At 42.5% G+C, this 20,316-nt stretch overlaps 1 protein-coding gene across 9 annotated transcripts in view; it reads left to right on the top strand.

Annotated features, from left to right (window-relative positions):
- The window catches only part of VPS13B (vacuolar protein sorting 13 homolog B), a 1,297,298-nt gene that overhangs the window by 272,797 nt on the left and 1,004,185 nt on the right, over nucleotides 1–20,316 (top strand). For all 9 annotated transcript variants that reach the window (XM_073550458.1, XM_073550457.1, XM_073550459.1 and 6 more), the window contains exon 17: nucleotides 18,909–19,087. In XM_073550458.1, the coding sequence (XP_073406559.1) occupies nucleotides 18,909–19,087 (179 nt within the window). The remainder of the gene's footprint in view (nucleotides 1–18,908; nucleotides 19,088–20,316) is intronic.

Here is a 20,316-nt window from a genome sequence, read left to right as displayed (position 1 = left end):
GCCGCCGCTGTCCCCCATTGGGTCCCCAGGCTCCAGAGGTGTCCTCAGGTGCAGCTGGGCTGGTCCAGCGCTCATGGGGTTAACTCGCCGTGTTAACCCCGCAATCCGCCCAGCTCAACAGCTCATTGGCCGCCCCTGTTCCCCACGTCACCGCCGGCCCCCGGCTCGAGCACTGATTGGTCCAGCAGCTCGGGCTGTAATTGGCCGCCCCAGCCCCACGTCACCGCTGTTTCCCTGCTGATTGGCACAGCGTTCCCTGCAGCACAGGCCTTCCGCACCCACAGCCGCACCGCAGAGGAAAACGTCCAGCATTTAAAAACCAAGTAGGGAAACGTGCACTGTTATGGGGTGTGGGGCTGTGTGCAGTGGGATACGGCACTGTTATGGGGTGTGGGGCTGTGTGCAGTGGGATACGGCACTGTTATGGGGTGTGGGGCTGTGTGCAGTGGGATACGGCACTGTTATGGGGTGTGGGGCTGTGTGCAGTGGGATACGGCACTGTTATGGGGTGTGGGGCTGTGTGCAGTGGGATACGGCACTGTTATGGGGTGTGGGGCTGTGTGCAGTGGGATACGGCACTGTTATGGGATGTGGGGCTGTGTGCAGTGGGATACGGCACTGTTATGGGGTGTGGGGCTGTGTGCAGTGGGATACGGCACTGTTATGGGGTATAACAGCATGTTAATAAATGTTAATTTATTGGTTAAAAAGAAATTGTCATTTTTTTTTCGGCTAATGTAAGACCTCCCCCGAAAGTAAGACAGGGTGGGACTTTTTGGGGTAAAATTAACGTAAGACAGGGTCTTGCTTTCGGGGAAACACGGTATATACCCTTTATGCTCTGGTGTGAAACTGGCGAATCTCATCAGTGCACAATCCGTGCGCCGGGGGGGGATTCATAAATTTGCAGTCACACAGTGACTTCAGACTTATCGGTTTTGACCGGACAACCCCTTTAATTACATGATAGGATACTATGATATAGCTAGCACATTTTTGTGGAAATATTAAAATATTATGAATATTTATAGGGACAATGTCTTAACAGAAACGATGGGCAACAGCAAAAAAGATTTTCTTTCAATGTTATAATGATGGCCTGTTATATGTAATTTTCCTCTGAAGTTTTCTCTAGAGATGCAGTTTTAGATTTACACACTTCATTCATACATGATTACACATTGCATTGGGACTTAACCAAGGAAGTTGTAAAGCTGACTTTTGTAGGAACATATTCAATATGATAGAGAAAATCATTATAAATGGGTGTGGATTATACAAGTGTTCGGAAATTTTCTGTAACTTTCCTTGTATTAGATGTACGTTTTCAACTGTCCAGCTGTTTAGGAACTACAAGCTTATCCTGCAAGTCTTCAGTTTCCGGACAGCTGGAAAGCCACAGGTTATCTGTAACCGCTAAATACTAATACTTGTATATATGTGTATAATTACCACCAGCCGAAATACTACTTGACTGAATACTGAATAATAAAACCTACCCCATAGTACTACCATAAAAGTAATAATGGATCTCATGAGATATGAAAAAAATAACATAATACTGGCCTTTTTTTCTTTTTTTTTCAAGTGACCAAAATGAAAGGGCTGTAGCACGTCACTAGATAAATGTGAAGCTTTGACTGTAAAGTGCCTTTAGTAGAAACACCAAATAGTTATCCTATATGTAATGCAGCCATAAAACAAAACCACAACACCAAAAACAAGAAGCTTTATGCCACCAAGTATCAAGAAATATTAAATTTTTATTAAACAAATTTTAGAAAAAACTACTTGGTAAAACAAGATATCACCGGTTTAAAACTCTTTCTGGGTGGGTATACCTGGGAATACTCGTGGTCATCACAAGATAGTATAGCATGGTACATATCCATATGTTTCTATTTGCTGATTCAAAGTGAAAGTAAATAAACCTCATTATTGGAAATGCTTCGTCGAGGGACATAAACGAAGCAAAATGCGCGTCGGGTGGGATGGGTTCGAAGTTTTAATTTTATACCCTCTTACATTTTTGGTCTATCTTAATTGGCACCCTTACCATGACTTTTGGACTGGGCATGTGGGGATACTTTATGCTGCTACCACTAAAGAGACTTAAGTTGTTCTTTTATATGCACTGGACATTTACAGATATTCTATAATGTGCTGCACAACAATACTGTTTACCTACATTATGTGATACATTGTTACATGTACTGGACATGTATACTGTATATACTCGTGTATAAGCCAACCCCCCCTAGTTTTGCCACAAAAAAACTGGGAAAACTTATTGACTCGCGTATAAGCCTAGGGTTAATGGTGGTCGGAGAAGATGCTCCATAAATAGCCCCCATATGCTGATGCACAAGGGTTAATGCTGGCCCAAGAAGATGCTCCATAAATATCCCACATAATATGCTGTTGCACAAGGGTTAATGCTGCCCCGTAAGATGCTTCATAAATACCCACATATGCTGCTGTACAAGGGTTAATGCTGCTCCATAAGATGCTCCATAAATACCCCCCCATAATATGCTGCTGCACAAGGGTTAATGCTTCCCCATAAGATGCTCCATAAATACCCCTTATTTGCTGCTGCCGCTGCTGCGGGAGTTTAAAAAAAAAATGGCATACTCACCTCTCCGTCGCTGGGCGCCAGGTGTCTGTGTCCTGAGCCCCCGGCACCGGCGATATTTAACGGCCTCTGTTCCATCGCCGTCCACCGCTGTGTCTCCCGTATCTCTGCAGTGACGTTAATCAAAGGGTGCACACTGACCACGTCATTGCGCCCTCTGACCTGAATGTCACAGCAGGAGGACCTGGAGACACAGCGGTGCACAGCAATGGAACAGGGACATGTGAATATTGCTCTGCCCCGGTCATACTCACCCCCTCCTGGCGCATGGTCTTCTCTGCATCCCCTGCTTCTCCATCGGTCATCTGCTTCCTGCGTTCAGCGTTCACGTGGTACCGCTCATTAAACTCAGAAATATGCACATATTCAAGAGTTTAATGAGCGGTACCACTTGACCGCTGAACGCAGGAAGCAGACGACCGAGGGAAAAGCAGGGGCTGCAGAGACTTTCCAGGAGGGGGTGAGTATGGTCTCTGACACCCCGCTCCCCCTCCCCGCCCACCCCCCGGTATATGACTCCGCGTATAAGCTGAGAAGGGAGGGGGGGGGGGAACGACTTTCAGCCCCAAAAATGGGCTGAAAATCTCGGCTTATGCACGAGTATATACGGTAAGTATTTTGATGTTGTGCTGTACAGTTACTGTTTATTCACTTACATGTGATATTGTGGCATGTTTTCCCTAATACCCTTGGTATATTGAGGATTATTTACTCTCACTTTGAATTAGCAATTAGAAACATATGGATATGTACTATGCTATATTATTTTGTGATGACCACTAGTATTCCCGAGTATACCCACCCAGAAACAGTTTTGTACCTGTGGTATCTTGTTCTACCATTTAAATGTTTTTTTTTTTTTTTTTTTTATAAAATTGGTTTGATAAAAAATTAATATTTTATTGATACTTGGTGGCATAAAGCTTCTTGCTTTTGGTGTTGAGAAGTGCCTTTAGAAGTTTAAAGTAGCATTCCAGTTTTCCTTCTGGTTGTTTTTTAAACCTCATTCTGTCACTAGTCCCCTATATATAATTCAGCTAGTATTACCTTCTTTAGTTATCTCTTTTTATGTGACATTTCATGGTATACTTCCAATCAGTTGGGTCGTCTGACCACTTGGTATCCCCCCTGTAAATTGGATGTCTTTGTTCTATGAAGGGTTGTCACCATCTCGGTCAAAAAAATTCCATTATGATGCAATTTCATGGACTGTATCACTGAAGTTCTTCACAGGAAGTAGGGCAGAATTTCATATCAAAGATAATGATGATGATTGTACGGTGACGGTCTCAGAATTATAATGTAGGAGATGACAGTTCTGTTTCCCTGACTGCAAACTTACAGTCTGTTCGTTTATTTAGGAGAATATAGAGGGAATGGTAATCAGTGTCTTCCCAGCAGGAGAGGATGATACTGGTGTCATGGTCACGTGTGACTGGACACACCGCCTCCAGCAGGGCTAATTTATATGACACGCGTGACCCTGGATACACCGCCTCCAGCAGGGCGAATTTAAATAATAGAACATGCAGCTGGATACACAACCGGATCCAACACCTGAGCGCAGCTTTCCAGCAACAGAGTCCAGCATCTGAGCGCAGCTTTCCAGCAACAGAGTCCAGCATCTGAGCGCGGCTCTCTAACAGCAACAGAGTCCAGCATCTGAGCGCGGCTCTCTAACAGCAACAGAGTCCAGCATCTGAGCGCGGCTCTCTAACAGCAACAGAGTCCAGCATCTGAGCGCGGCTCTCTAACAGCAACAGAGTCCAGCATCTGAGCGCGGCTCTCTAACAGCAACAGAGTCCAGCATCTGAGCGCGGCTCTCTAACAGCAACAGAGTCCAGCATCTGAGCGCGGCTCTCTAACAGCAACAGAGTCCAGCATCTGAGCGCGGCTCTCTAACAGCAACAGAGTCCAGCATCTGAGCGCGGCTCTCTAACAGCAACAGAGTCCAGCATCTGAGCGCGGCTCTCTAACAGCAACAGAGTCCAGCATCTGAGCGCGGCTCTCTAACAGCAACAGAGTCCAGCATCTGAGCGCGGCTCTCTAACAGCAACAGAGTCCAGCATCTGAGCGCGGCTCTCTAACAGCAACAGAGTCCAGCATCTGAGCGCGGCTCTCTAACAGCAACAGAGTCCAGCATCTGAGCGCGGCTCTCTAACAGCAACAGAGTCCAGCATCTGAGCGCGGCTCTCTAACAGCAACAGAGTCCAGCATCTGAGCGCGGCTCTCTAACAGCAACAGAGTCCAGCATCTGAGCGCGGCTCTCTAACAGCAACAGAGTCCAGCATCTGAGCGCGGCTCTCTAACAGCAACAGAGTCCAGCATCTGAGCGCGGCTCTCTAACAGCAACAGAGTCCAGCATCTGAGCGCGGCTCTCTAACAGCAACAGAGTCCAGCATCTGAGCGCGGCTCTCTAACAGCAACAGAGTCCAGCATCTGAGCGCGGCTCTCTAACAGCAACAGAGTCCAGCATCTGAGCGCGGCTCTCTAACAGCAACAGAGTCCAGCATCTGAGCGCGGCTCTCTAACAGCAACAGAGTCCAGCATCTGAGCGCGGCTCTCTAACAGCAACAGAGTCCAGCATCTGAGCGCGGCTCTCTAACAGCAACAGAGTCCAGCATCTGAGCGCGGCTCTCTAACAGCAACAGAGTCCAGCATCTGAGCCCGGCTCTCTAACAGCAACAGAGTCCAGCATCTGAGCCCGGCTCTCTAACAGCAACAGAGTCCAGCATCTGAGCCCGGCTCTCTAACAGCAACAGAGTCCAGCATCTGAGCCCGGCTCTCTAACAGCAACAGAGTCCAGCATCTGAGCCCGGCTCTCTAACAGCAACAGAGTCCAGCATCTGAGCGCGGCTCTCACCATAGCTGCCACTCCAGGATTCTGACTGAGCTGCCAGGAACTCTCTGTAGCTCCTTCCTTCACCATGGATGGTTGGAAAAGACTAATATCACCAACAGTGAGTGAGAACACCTTACACACCTTGATAGTTAGGAGCCAGAGTCTCTCACCTGGTAGAGATTCCCATGCAATAACGCTCACCACCATCGGGGACAAACTAGAACAAAAGACACCACTGTGTAATAACCCTAATGGCCACCGGGGGCAAAATCAACTCCAAGCAACCAGCTCAAAGGAAAAAAGGTTACTTATTCAAAACCTGTCATATCCAACCTGGATCATGGCATACTGGTACTAGTTGTTCATGTTGCAACAGGAGGCTGATCTTCCTGACAGGACACTGTGTATTAGAGAAGCACAGAGTGTGATATAATATGAGTACCTCTTTAATATATAACTGAAGATGCAATGCGTTCAGTTTTCCTGTAGCAGCAAGTTGGTCTTCATTAAAGGGAATCACTCAAAGGATCAACCCTCCTAAGCCGTCTTTAAGGGCATGTATGGCATAGAAAGTTAATAAAATTATATTTTTATATCTGCAATCCGATGTCTTATTCCAAAGAAATCCACTTTTCTCTTAATATGTAAATGAGCTGTTTAGATCTTTGACCGGGCATAGATGTTCTTTAGAATCTCTCTCCAGAGATAATTTAAATGACAGGGGACATTTACCAGTGTCAGACATGTAGACAAAGTTCAGCTTTGCTGTGCTATGTTAGTTGTAAACATACACGTAACGGCTTTGCGACCGCCATCTGTAGATAAACATCGGCGCTTTGCGCAGCGCCGACGTTTATCTGATCGTGACCCCCACGTATCTTACAACGTGGGTGTTCCTGTGCAGACTGCTTGCTTTGACCCCTGACCTCATCGAGACCAGATTGGTTTGGGTCATGATGACGTCAGCGTTAGCATCCAATGAGAGCAATCATTAAGAAAGTTAGTTGTAGTAACAAACATTCCCTGGTGGTTTGCATCATAAAACACTTTCTCCTCTGATCTTCTATCAATGAGAGATCAGAGGAGAAACAGTGCTACAAGTGCTGTTGATAAGTTGTCCGTCAGCGATAGTTAATGAAAAGGCAAAGTTAGGCTTAACGTTAGGGTTAGGCTTAACATTAGGGTTAGGCTTGATCGCTAATGTTTTACCAATAATTTTAGTAGTCATGTCAGATTAATTATATAGTATAGTTATATAGTATACTATATACGGTACATAATTTGATAGGAACGTAGTCCGTACTAAAATATAACGAGTACTGTTGAGTGTTCTATTCAGGAATTGTATAGGCTTACGGTATATACTTTGATAAAAACAGTAGAAAATGTAATAAAATGGCCCGTCAGTCTTAAGGCCATTTTACATTTAACGATGCACCAGCGATCCTACCAGCGATACGACCCGGTCAGGATAGCTGGTGCATCGCTAAACGATCGCTAGTGAGCTTTCACACAGACCCCACAGCGATGCAGCAGCGACGCAGCGCACGATACTCACCTTTCACACACAGCGATCCTGACGTCCTCCCGCCGGCGTCCAGCGTCGCTCGTCTCACACAGCAGGAAGCCGACGACGAGAAATGGAGTCGCCCGATCTCGCGCGATCAGCGATGGACAGCGGGGGAGCCGGTCGGAGGTAAGTATCACACATAGCGATATCGCTAGCGATATCGCTATAACGTCACAAAACCGGTGAAACCCCCTTTATACTGCAGAGGATGTCCATTTTTGTTTTGACAGTGAAGAAAGTCTAATGTGATGATTTCAAGGGCTTTAGTTGCAAAGACACTGATAGCTCAGAAATGAGCAGTGATTCTTGTCCATCCTAAAGCACAAGAACCAGAACAATAGCAACAAATGGCGCTATTGGAGAAACGTTTCAAAATCAGGGAACAACGCCCAGTACAAGCGATGTCCCTAGTACTAGTGAATTGGCGCATAACAATAAATAAGGGGCTGTGACACTTGATGCCAACTACTCCTCCAGAGAATTTATTTATTTTTTTTTTAAGGATTTACATTTGCCATGGGGCTTGTTTAAAATATAAATAAAAAATGAGCTATCAGTCCTACTGGTCCAACCGCCCTCTTCATGCTCATGATATTTTGGCATTTTAGTGACAATAGTCATTGCCTGCTCAGAAATGAACCAGAACATGGGAAAGAATGAAGATAAGGTATAATTTTAATCAATTCAATGATCTGCATGGCCATGTAGACCGCTAAGGAGGTTTAAGGCTATAGACACCTTTAAAGACGAGCGGGCGGGAGGATGCCAGGATCGCCGCGTCTGACAGGTAAGTAGCGACCCCCGACCCCTGCTATGTCGCTGGTGAGATCTGCCTGTGTGGCAGCTCACTAGCGACCACTTAGCAATGCACCAGCGATCCTGACCGCGTCATATCACTGGTCGGGATCGCTGTTGCATCGCTAAGTGTGACAGTACCATTAGGAGGCCTCCAGACCTCTTCGATGATTTACTGGTCCTGCCGAAATCAACTTTTCTGTAATGTGTGTGGGGGGGCTTAGTCCTCATCAGTATGATATATGGACATCAAAATTGCCTACATATTAGAGAGACTGAGTATATTAATAATAAAATATTTATTGAAGATTAAGTCATTACCACAACCACCCCCCTACTGATGTCTTCCTCAATTAACGATTCCTCCTGGTTTGCGTGAAAGTAACATCTGACGTTTTCTCCACAGTCCAATTTAAACATTGGGAAACCAATGCATATAACCCTTAGCATAAAATAACCAAGAGCTAAAAATATGTTCCAGAAAACACGTTCCTTATATATCAAGCACTTCTTATGTGGTTTGTGGTCTCTTGAATAACACACGAGACTTGCTTGAAGATCGTATGTATTGGTGGTTTGTTCTCTGGCTGTGGTCTCTTAAATGCCTCATCATAATGAAAGCAGAGACTTGTGTTTTTTGTTCTTTTGTCTTTTAAATGTAGCTGGTTTGTGAGAGTGTGTTAAGTGGAATTATTAATAATTAGTGCTAAATGGCTTTAATTTAAAGGGCCGGATGTGCTTTTGACTATCACTTGATGCATTAATAGCTTTTGCATTGTATATATTTATCTTGCATCTTTATTTTAATCTTCCTTTAAAGTAGACATTGATTCATGGCTGAAGATCCAAGTGACATTGTCTTAAAGAAGCCCTCCTCCATTAAAGTTTTTATCCTCTTAATATATTGCAGTCATCATATTATATAGCGCTGTGAACGTGCAATTGCTAATTTTGCCCTTCTACCCATTCATTGTTCTCTTTTTACATTAGGTCTATTGGCTTTAGAGGAGATAGTAATTTATTTTGCATTCTTCTGAAATTTGGTAGTATTGTAATATACAGTGTAGGCGATTGAATGAGTGCCGTTCAAGTCCGTTAGGGGGAGGGAAAACCAAGTACAAATTAGTGACTTTTTTGTGTTTTACATTAAAATATATAACAAAAAAATGATAAGTTTGTCTACCCCCACCCTTTTCTTTACTGAAAAATATAGAAATATAATAAAAAAAAGTTTGCTATTGCCATTTCCATAAAAGTCTGATCTATGAAAACATAAAATGAATTACCCCATGTGTTCAGAAATGACATTTTTTTTTTTTTGTCACCCCACCTCTCAAATAAATTTACATTTTTTTATTAAAAAAAAATTTAAGGTGGTAAGTCATTGAATGTTCCACTTTAGCATGTTTCTGTCTGCTATCCTTCCCTCTGTACTGTTCTGGAGATGGTCCAGCCTATGCTTTAATGAGATTCCCGTTCAGCTATTTACATTACAATTTATTTCTCCCCATAGAACATCCTTCACTTTGATTGCTCTTTAACCTATTTTCTAAAGCTGATCTGTTAGGTAGAAGTGCTCTCTCTACGGCTACTTGTCTATTGCAGGATCTATTTTTCACTTTTATAAAGAGCCATGTTGACCTTGGTTCATGAGAATGAAGCTCGGCCTAGAATAGTAAATTTTTTTTTTGGCTTGGCGGTCAGCATCTAGTTGTAATGTCCCTCAGGTATACTCTTATTTTCTCAGTAATAAAGGAACATATGTTGGGAGAAAACAAATATAGACACGCAAATCAATATAGTATAATAGAAAAAGTGTAAAATGGGAAAGCTACCAATGTGTTTGACCAGGCAGAAACTTTTCCGCCTATAGTTTATATCTCTTAAAGTTTGAATTAGATTTTTCTCACTGGTAAAGGCATTAACAGGCTAAGATTTTGTTTTTCAGGTTTTTATTCCTTAGTGGATGCATTCAAAATACAGCTTTTTCTGATGTTTAAACTCTATTATATTCGAATCAGACCAGAAAATGTGTGAAGTTATTGCTTTTTTTCTTTGCATGGGGTTCTTTAGGCACATCATGTTGCAGAATGTATTGCTTGTTTCCTTGAAGAAGTTGTCCACTTTTTGGACAACTTTTTGTCATAACACTCACTTGGCCCCCATAAAATAATAAAGCTTATACTCCCCTCCTGCGCTGGCGTCGTTCCTGCATTGTCCGCAGTCGCTCTTCCGGGGCTCACGTGCTGTTTTTGTGACACTTGACGCCGTCGCCCAATCAGCGCTGGCGTAACTGTCCCCGCCTCCTGTTCGATTTGTTTAAAGGCCAGTGCTGATTGGGGGGCCGACGTCACATGTCGCAACAACCGCACCGGATCCCAGAGAGATCAAGTGTCGACAATGTGGGAACAACGCCAGCACGGGAGGCGAGTATAGGCTTTATTGTTTTATGGAGACCAAAACTTTTGATCAAGAAGGGGTTGTCCTAGTAGTGGAAAACCCCGTTAAGGCATTTTACATTATGAAATATGATTCTTGTTTATAAGAGACAATCAGTTAATTTTTTTTAATAATTTGAATGTTTTTTTTTTTCCTGTACAAATGAGTTTTCATTCAGGGACTACAGGGGAATCCTGACAGTGTATGCATTGAATAGATAAACAGTAGGCGCACACAGCTAAGAAAGAAGGTGCTGGATGGACTGGAACTGTGCAAGATACAACCTATAGCAGTTAAACTAGCCGCACTCTTGATCCATTGCAAAAAAAAGTATTTTAATTGATGTGACTAATAACACCACAAAAAATTGACTTGTGACGAAACCGAGATCAAATAGCGTGTGAATAGTGTGTGACGTTTCCACCCCGTCTGGGTCTTTTTCAAACAACACTCAAATTATCTTATGGTGACCTTGTGCTCTGTTATGCAGCGATATAGGGCTGAGGTGTCAAGGTTTTTTTTTTGCTTAATGGTATGGTGCCAAGGGATCCAAAAATCACCCAGCAGCAATGCCCTATAGCTGTGGTGGTGTGGACTGTATGCATTGTGCATGTATTCCCAGCATGCTGGGCAGCGATTTGCATAGTTGCAGTCATGTGCCAACTAGATTCTCATCCGCTTCTCTCAATGTTTTTTTGTGAAAGGTGGCTGAAAATCTTATCTGTACAATGTATGTAACGGCAACTTAAATTGTATACGTGCAGTCACGTGACTGCCCTCTCGCATTGGAAAACCGCATTGCACACTGTCACAATTCAATAATCTGCAGTCTCTGTCATTCTGATTTGTCAGGGGCCAGGAAAACTCATTTAAAGGTGTACGAGGGGGGCCTGAAAACGTCGAGGCCCACCCATGATATCTTTTTTGCATGGTCTTGTTTTGCAATGCAATATGTTATTTAGTTAGTTGAATGGTCTCATGAGCAATCTGGATTTATTTTGATTTTTTTTGTTTCTGTTACAGCATTTTAAAGTTGGGTCGCAAGGCTGAATTATGGAAATGGAGAAGTTGGCAAAGTTCACACCACACATCGGCTGTTGCAATGGCTGCAATTCCACCTTCCACCAAGGTGCTTTTTCACCTGTGGGAATAGGTGATAGTCCGAGGGAGCCAAATCAGGGGAATAGGGTGGGTGCTGAAGCAGTTGGAAACCACAGGAGTGAATTGCAGCAGCCGATGTGTGAACTTTGCCAACTTCTCCATTTCCATATTTCAGCCTTGCGACCCAACTTTAAAATGATGTAACGGAAACAAAAAAAATAAAAATAAATCCAGATTGCTCATGAGACCATTCAACTAACTAACATATTGCATTGCAAAACAAGACCTTGCAAAAAAGATTTCATGGGTGGGCCTCGAACTTTTCAGGCGCCCCTCGTATTTGTCAGTAAAATCAAACCTCTCAAACAACATATATGGGCATGCAGGACTTTGTAATGTAAATTCACCTTTCTCTCTGCCATCTGTTGCTGCAGTCCCAGGTATTTAGCATCTTCATTCTTATTTAAATAAGATGTTAAGTTCTGTGGGTGTGACAGAGCACTTAAGGAGCCATTGCTTCCCAAACTTGTTTTATCCCACCTTGCCAGCTTCTTAAGCTGGATTGATAGCTCACTGCCTGTGTGACATCAGACAAGGAACTTGACAGTGACCTATCTGTCAAAGTAAGGAGGCTGGTGCTTGGTTGGGAAACAAATCTAGGATGCAGGTTTCTGTAAAGTGCTCCTTCACACCCAAAGCACTTACAGTGGAGGAAAGAGGAGACTCTTAAAGAAGAAGTTACAGGTCTGTGAGAGCCAGAAATCTTGATTGCTTGTTTCTGACCAAATACTTATTTTCCACCATAATATGCAAATAAAATGAAAAAAAAACAGACAATGTGATTTTCTAGATTTTTTTTCTCAGTTTGTCTCCCATAGTTGAGGTCTACCTATGATGTAAATTACAGACGCCTCTCATCTTTTTAAGTGGTGGAACTTGCACTATTGCTGACTGACTAAATACTTTTTTGCCCCACTGTATCTCATTTGCATACAAATTGAAATGCTAATCATTCAGGAATTCTGCAATGGGTACAAGATATCTAGGTGTTGATGGATTTACATTTCGAAGACCTACATGCCCATATATGTTTTTTTGGGGGGTGGTTGATCATAATGTATTTATTTTTGGCCATAGACTCATTGTAGTGTTTTGCTTCTATTCTGCTGTAGCAAACCTTGTGCCCTTACTCAACTTTATTGCTTTGTGGACTACGGAACAGTGCCTAACTACTAAAAAGAAGTATATCACTTCATGACTATGTTAAAACTTAAGAGTTGTGAGATTCTGATGAGGATTTGACGAGAATCTGCTCAGTTTCTGCTTCAAAAACTCAGTGTAGATTAGTGTATGTTCACTCTTATTTTTTGGAGCTGAAACTGAGCAGAATCTCTCTAAATCCTCCTTAAATAAGCAAAACTCTGTTCTTGTGATATATTAATGTACTGATGGTGGTTCTGGTGACATTCATGTAAGTATCCTTTTACATTTTTGTGGCCCTTGGAATTGGTTCAGTATGGCATTGCTACCCTTGGACTAAAAAATGTTACGCACCCCTTCTTTAAATAAATGATCACCCTTCGTCTGATTACTTGGGGGAGTGCAAGCCTGAACGCTAATTTCCTCAGCTATTTTCCAAATTCTCATATCAGTGAATGGAGCGACATGAATGAAATATCTTGTAGATATCCCATAAATGTCAGGAACGGGAGGGAATCCCTCGTTAATTCGGACTTCACTATGGTCTTTTTGTCCTCTACAAGAAGGCTAGTTTGCCGTTCTGATGACTGTGAGCGCCTCTGTTCTCCAATAACCAGCTCCCTGTGCATGTACGTGTCTGGAGAGTTGTAATCTTTTACAGTAGAGAATTAATTAACGATTACTGGTTGGAATGAGCAGGTGCTCCGGGGGGCTTAATTACTTTTTCTAGAAGTAATATTTACATTTACGTCCTGAAATGAAGCTGGCCCAGTATATTCTGTTTTTCTTTTATCTTTAGTCATTCCCAATTACTGAAACATTTATTGGAGGCATTTGCTGCACACATGATCCGACTTCTAATGGTGGTGGCTCGCTTTCCTTCGCTTTTTACAATAACACTGGAAAAAAAAATAAAACAGAAGTCTCTGCTGCTTTATTTCCTTGGAGGTTATTGAAATCCACTATAAGAAAATAGTCGATTTTGGATTGTTTATTGCAGTTCGGGGATATATTTTTTTGTTTACAAGGCTTTTAGATTAGACCTTGTTTCACACCTCAAGTTACCTTTTATTTGGGTGCTTTAATTCCGTGACCTTGCTTGGTAAGTGTATGGTAATAGTGATTAAAGAGACTGTACTTAGACTATTTTCTGTCTCTAATAGTTTGCATATATCTGTAAAGGAACCAAAATATGTATTTAGTAAAGCAAACACTTAAAGCGGTTGTCCTCTATTGTCAACCCTTTATTAAAGGGAGTCTGTCAGCAGATTTCAGCTGCTTTATCTGACAGCAGCATAGTGTAGAGAAAGAGATCCTGATTCCAGCGATGTCACTTAATGGGTGCTGCAGTTGTGATACAATCAACGTCCTTAAGCCCCCGTTACACATAATGATATCGCTAGCAATATCGCTGTAACATGACCGATTTTGTGACGTTATAGCGATATTGATAGTGATATCGCTACATGTGATACTTGCCTCCGACCGGCTCCCCCCGCTGCTCATCCCTGATTGCGCGAGAACGTCCTGGACCGTTTCTCATCGTCAGCTTCCTGTGGAGAGACGAGCGACGCGTGGACGCGGGCGGGAGGACACAGGATCGCCGCGTCTGACAGGTAAGTAGCGACCCCCGACCCCAGCGATGTCGCTCGTGAGATCTGCCTGTGTGGCAGCTCACTAGCGACCACTTAGCGATGCACCAGCGATCCATATCGTTGTCGGGATTGCTGGTGCATCGCTAAGTGTAACGGTACCCTTAGATGTAAAGTAGCATAGCTCTGAAAGTTGACCCCACCCACACCACAGCTTTCTTCGTACATTTTATTTTGACAGTACGCTGCTAATCAGTGCTGGGGCAGACTTGGACCAGGCCAGCAGTGATAATCTCCTGCTGATAATACACTTGTTATATTGAAACAAGGGCACACATCATAATAAGTGACACATCTCTGAATTCAGTGTCTCGGCCCCTACATCTCACTGTCCTCAGATTTCATAGCAAAAACCGGCTGACAATTTCCCTTTTATTGCTCCAGTGTGCTGCATAAATTAAAAATAACAATATGTACTTATTTACCAAAGTGACACCACTCCTCCACTGTGACTCTTGTGTGTCGACCACGTTGGGTAAACCGTGTTTCGTGATCAGTACAACCTGATTGGCGGTCATGTGACACTTTTTATGTCATGAGACTGGTGGGGGACACAGGGCTCAGGTCGGAGAAGTGGCACCAGTCTTAGAGATTTTCTTTCTTTTTTCTTTTTGTTTTACTTTTTTTCTTTTCTTCTTTTTTTTTTTTTTCTTTCTCTTTATTTTTCTTTTTCTCTCTCCCTTTCTCTTTCTTTCTTTTCTTTCTTTTCTTTCTCTCTTTCTTTCTCTCTTTCTCTTTCTCTTTCTTTCTCCAATACGATGGGGCAATTAATAAGGGGTTGTCCACTTTATATGAAATATGTCCTGTATTTAATTTGGTTTCAATAGTGACCTGTACACATGTGGAAGTGAGAGCCTTCTGTGTAGGGTGTCCATATTGAAGACTCACATTTCATTCCTGTATTATCTCTGTACACAGTGCAGGTGAATTTGTGCTGACGTGAATTGGAGAAAAATCTGCTGCAAATACTGACATGTTGGCAAAATCCGCAGGATAACACGCGTGTTTGACACATTTTGTGCTTCCATTTTTCATATTCATGGGTGAAATATTCCGTAACAACTCTAAAAGAATTGACGTGCTGCTGATTTAAATCTAATGCAAATCTGCAAGGAAAAAAATAAGCAACGTGTGCATGAGACGTCAGGAGTCGCATTCACTTTGCTGGTGCTAGGAAATCCTTCAGGTTTAGTGGTAAATCTGCGCCAAAAAAAATGCGACAAAACCACAACATGTGCCCAGATCCTATAGGATTGGACACACTATCAAGCTCATACCTTGCACGTAGGCTCTATGTCAGTGCATCATCTTTTTTTGTGGATTCCCCTTTAAATATTTTACTCCTTTTTGAAGTTTCCTTTGTTTTTTCCTTTCATTGTGTCAGTCACAGAAACGTCTTGCTTCTATATATTATACAGGATAGATGCTCTAAACCTTGATAACGGCAGAACATTCATTTTTTTTGTAGCTTCACCTTTTATTTATTAATCGCCCAGTATAGCTAATTGCAAAGTGGAGTTTTTTTTTAAAAAAAAATATATTGCCTATTAGTAAAGTTTTCCAGGCTCTCATGAACTATGGCCATTTTGTGTCAGAATAATGGTAAGAGCTGTTTTTCTACTCCAAACATGTCAGTGATTTGAGGATGGCTCGTGTACAATTCAGCATTGTGTCCATTGGATTCTTTATATTACATCTGCAGACTTCTGGAAAAATGATGTTTATTCCTCTTGATTGTTGCATTGTGGTAAATCAAAGTGATAACTTTGCTGTATAGCTCAGTATCAAGTTTACAGATGTTTGCCTCCCAGAGGACGGAGTTGGGTCCTGATGTACAAATTTCTGCCAAGAATAAATTGTAAAGAAAAATCCTTTGCAACAGTTTAAGTGACGGTAAAGGGAGTCGAGCCAGCAGGTCACCAGCTTCCATGACCTGACTTCCTACTGAATGACTGGGAAAGTCAGACGTGAAATAATAGGAGATGAAGCTGTGATTGGGACTCACTGAGCCTCTACAGACCAGCTGCTGGCTCAACGCGCTGATGTTAAAAGTTCAAGTAAAGTCTGATCATGTATAACAAAGTTTAGTCTGATCATGTATAACAAAGTTTTTGTTTGTCACGTCCTGATCCTTCTCTCTTCAATTTTGGGTTTTTGGAGAACATAAAAAATCATTAGTCCAGGTCCGCGCTAAAAATCTGCTCTAAATCTATAGTAAAATTCAGCACCGATTTTTTTTTTTTTTGCTTTTCCATTTTAAAAGGGGTAAAAATCTGCAACAGAAAATGAAGCAGTTAGTATGTTCTCCCCGTGTTTGCGTGGGTTTCCTCCGGGTACTCCGGTTTCCTCCCACATTCCAAAGACATACTGATAGGGAATTTAGATTGTGAGCCCCATCGGGGTCAGTGATGATGATGTGTGCAAACTGTAAAGCGCTGCGGAATATGTTAGCGCTATATAAAAAAAAAAAGATTATTATTATCCTGCAAAAGCCACCCATCAGGTCAATTTTATGCGCTGAAATATTCTGGCTTACATGCTACAGGATGATGGGGAAGGAGACAGTAGGTTGGTTGCAGCAGTTCCAGTGTTGGTTGAGGTGATATCTCCAGTAGTGGTGATGGGGCAGCGGGGATCATTGCAGGCTGTAGGCTTTCTTGAAGAGGTGGGTTTTCAGGTTCCGTCTGAAGGATCCGAGTATGGTTGATAAGTCGGACATGTTGAGGCAAAGAATTCCAGAGGATATGGGCAATTCGGGAGAAGTCTTGGAGGCTGTTGAGTCAGGAGCGAATAAGTGTGGAGGAGAGAAGGAGGTCTTGGGAGGACCGGAGATTACGTGAGGGAAGGTATCGGGAGATTAGTTCAGAGATATATGGAGGAGATAGGTTAGGCTGGATTCACATTAGCGTTCTCTTGTGCAGCGCATTGTGCTCGTCCATGCGCATGTGCCCCTATGTTTAACATCGCGGGCGCATGGTCTTGCGTTTGCACGCGTTCGTATGCGTTTTCGTGCGTCTAGGCGCGCCCGACGCAACCTGTTCCATTTTTGGGTCCATCCAACGGCGTAAAAAAACGCATGCGCACGGAATGCGACAAAATGACGTCCTCTTGCTTCCCTGCTCAGGCATTAACTAACTACTAACTTCCTCCTCCTGACCAGAGAGAGCAGCTCCCCTGAACTGTGGTTTAGAGCTCCCTCTGCTGGCTAGGAGCAGGAACTGTGTGTGCTGGAACTACCTGATAAAGAGATCCCTTCCTTGCTTCCAGGCATGACATCACTCCTCCTTGGAGGGAGGTAAGGCCACTGTGGCAACCGTACTCTCGGGGTGCCACATATCTTATACCTACAGGAGGTTCAATTGTGTTCGTATTCTACCACCTGTAAATAATAGTCATGGCTCCACCTTTGTATTTGTGAATAGCACAATAAATAGAAAAAAAAAAGCAAGCATGCGCATGAGATTTCTGAAATCTCAGAGATATTGCTGGTACTGTAAAAAAAAAATGCGCTTTTAATTTACCTAAGTTAACTGCTGTAAAATCTCAACATGTGAACATAGCCCAAGTTTGGTAGGTTTTTTTTTTCTGTTAGGAAGTGGAATACAAATGTGTAAAAATGTATTTGGTTAATAAATATTCTCCCATTACTGAGAGAGAGTACAGTTGGTGCTCATAAAATTCTATGAAAGCTATAATTTCAGAAGAACTTGCAGCAAGAATGTCTCTTTGCCTCTAGCTCCTCTCTTTCTTTCCTCCCCTCACCTCTTCATAGAATCTTATGAGCACCAACAACAATCTCCTTTCTCAGCAATAGGAAAGTTTGTCTTCACTAAATAAAGATTTTACAGTTTTTACCCAGGTATTATGAATGAATAATAAATCCAGGAGGAGGAAAAAAAGCCAGTTTCTCTGATAAGCTTTATTACAAAATTGTTTATTTTAATATGTACTAATTTAATAAAATGAAAAAAAAAAAAAAATGACGGTTTCTCTTTAATGGTATACAGTCTGCAGTAACACTTTGCAGCGCAGGAGAGATTTAGGGTATATTGTGATGCAGCAGATGTTGCAGCTTTTTCTACAGCTGTTCACTACATTTGAGAACCATCTGCAAGTCCCGCAGCAGGTCCGTGTTTGACTTTCTCTCATTAAAGGCGTTTTACAGGTTTAAAATCTCCTTTTTGCATAGTCATCATCTGTCTAAAACTAGCAAAATGAGCCAGTCCATCGCTGCTTCTCCACCATTGCCCCTAGTCATTTGTTCATATGACTGCAGCAGTGACATCACGACTGCAACTTGTGACTGCTGCAGCCAATCACTGGGCTCAGCGGTCATGCTAAGGTAGACTGCATTACCAGATAAACTACACCTACAACTATGGAAAAGAAAATGTAAAACCTGGGAAAAAAAGACCATTTTATGCAGTCCACCAACAGCATCACTACTTGGTTTGTTCACGTCATCGGTGCATGACTCACGTTCCTTTTTTTTTTTTATACTTGTTGGCAAAAATAGGGAAATCAAGATATGCCATGATCATATGATCACAAACTTTATCTTTATATGTCCTTTAAATTGTGTGCAGTGATCGTTAATTATAACATCTGTGAATTAATCGGGGATCTCCGTTTTTAACTGATATGTAATAAACTTACATGTTTCTTTTTTACCAGGACGAAACGCACTTGCGTTCCTGTGAATGAATACATTTTTGAGCTGCCGAATTTGACCATTCAGGCAACAAGAGCTCAAACCCTTCTCCTGCAAGTTATTTGTCAAAGCTGGTACTATGGGCCAAGCTCTTCCAGCTCTTCGGGTCTGAGTGAAGCTTTGCTGACCGAGGTTTTCTCAGGTAGGTCTATTAGTTTTTCTGTTGCTTTTTGGAATGTGATGGTGGATATATTGCTGTCTTCCTGTTTAATTTTTCCAGCACGGCTGAGCTCCACTGTCCTCCTCTAATAACATAGAAAGGATACCCTGGACCAGCAGATGCATCACTTGTAGAGAGGGCTGCAGCTTATTAATGCTACAGGCAGGGAGTTCTGCCACCCTGTTCTTTTAGCTTCTGCCACACACGCACACACAGACACTCATTCTTTCCTTGGTGGTTTTTTTTTTATAACCCCAATTTTATTTTAAAAGCCATTATTTTCATTCTTCTTTTACAAGCTTTTTTTGTTTTATACATTTCCACATTTTGTTTTATCCATGCATTTATAAAAAAAAAATACACTGCATGTTTTAAAATTGCATCAAAAATGCTAGAGAAAACGCCATTGTTATTTTTATAGTTTTTATTTTGGTCTGTTGACTTGGGCTATTCGCCCTGTGCCTCAACTACATTGCGGCGCTGTAGAAGTGAATGGGGGTCTAACCTAATCTCCTTTATAGCATTCTCAGCAGCATAGCTGTCCAGGCCGCTAACGCCATGAAACCCTAGCCTAAGTGCTAACATCTGGTTGCAGTGGTAAAGACAGATATATATGCAGTGTTTTTTATCCAATAATGCGGTATTGTGTTATCAATGATACATACACAAAATTTTATGACACATAAGGTATGTACCCATGATCAGGCCGCTGTAGCAGCATAGTGAATGGGATTTCAAGAAATCCCATGTCCACTATGCGTCCACAGACGCCCGCGGCTCATCCACGGAGACGGACATGTGGCGCGTCTTTCCAGACTGCAGCATGTCAATTTCAAGAGAAATTGCACCCATAGAATGTATTGGACGGGGTGAATCCGCACGGTTCAGTGAACACATGGGGATTTACCTGCATTCAGTAGAAGAAGGCGGCGCATCAAACATGCACTGCGTCCAAATAGCTGCTAGTTCCAGATTGTGGGCAAACGGCCTTAGTAGTAAATAGAGCTGAATGGAAACCCAGGAAAGATTATGTATGCCGCAGTGCTCTTATAAGGGGATTCTCACAGCAAAACTTCTCCTATGCCTCCATTTGCTGCAGCTTAACTTAGTCATGATTCACTATGTAATTTTCAAATTCAATCAGGGTAAAAAAGACAAGCGTGTGCATGAGATTTCTGAAATCTCACAGCTTTTTGCTTTTACTGTAAATT

The sequence above is a fragment of the Dendrobates tinctorius genome, unplaced genomic scaffold, assembly GCF_039654945.1.
Source record: "Dendrobates tinctorius isolate UK_male_01 unplaced genomic scaffold, ASM3965494v1 ptg000165l, whole genome shotgun sequence".
Taxonomy (NCBI): domain Eukaryota; kingdom Metazoa; phylum Chordata; class Amphibia; order Anura; family Dendrobatidae; genus Dendrobates; species Dendrobates tinctorius.
This window is presented reverse-complemented; position numbering and strand designations above follow the sequence as displayed.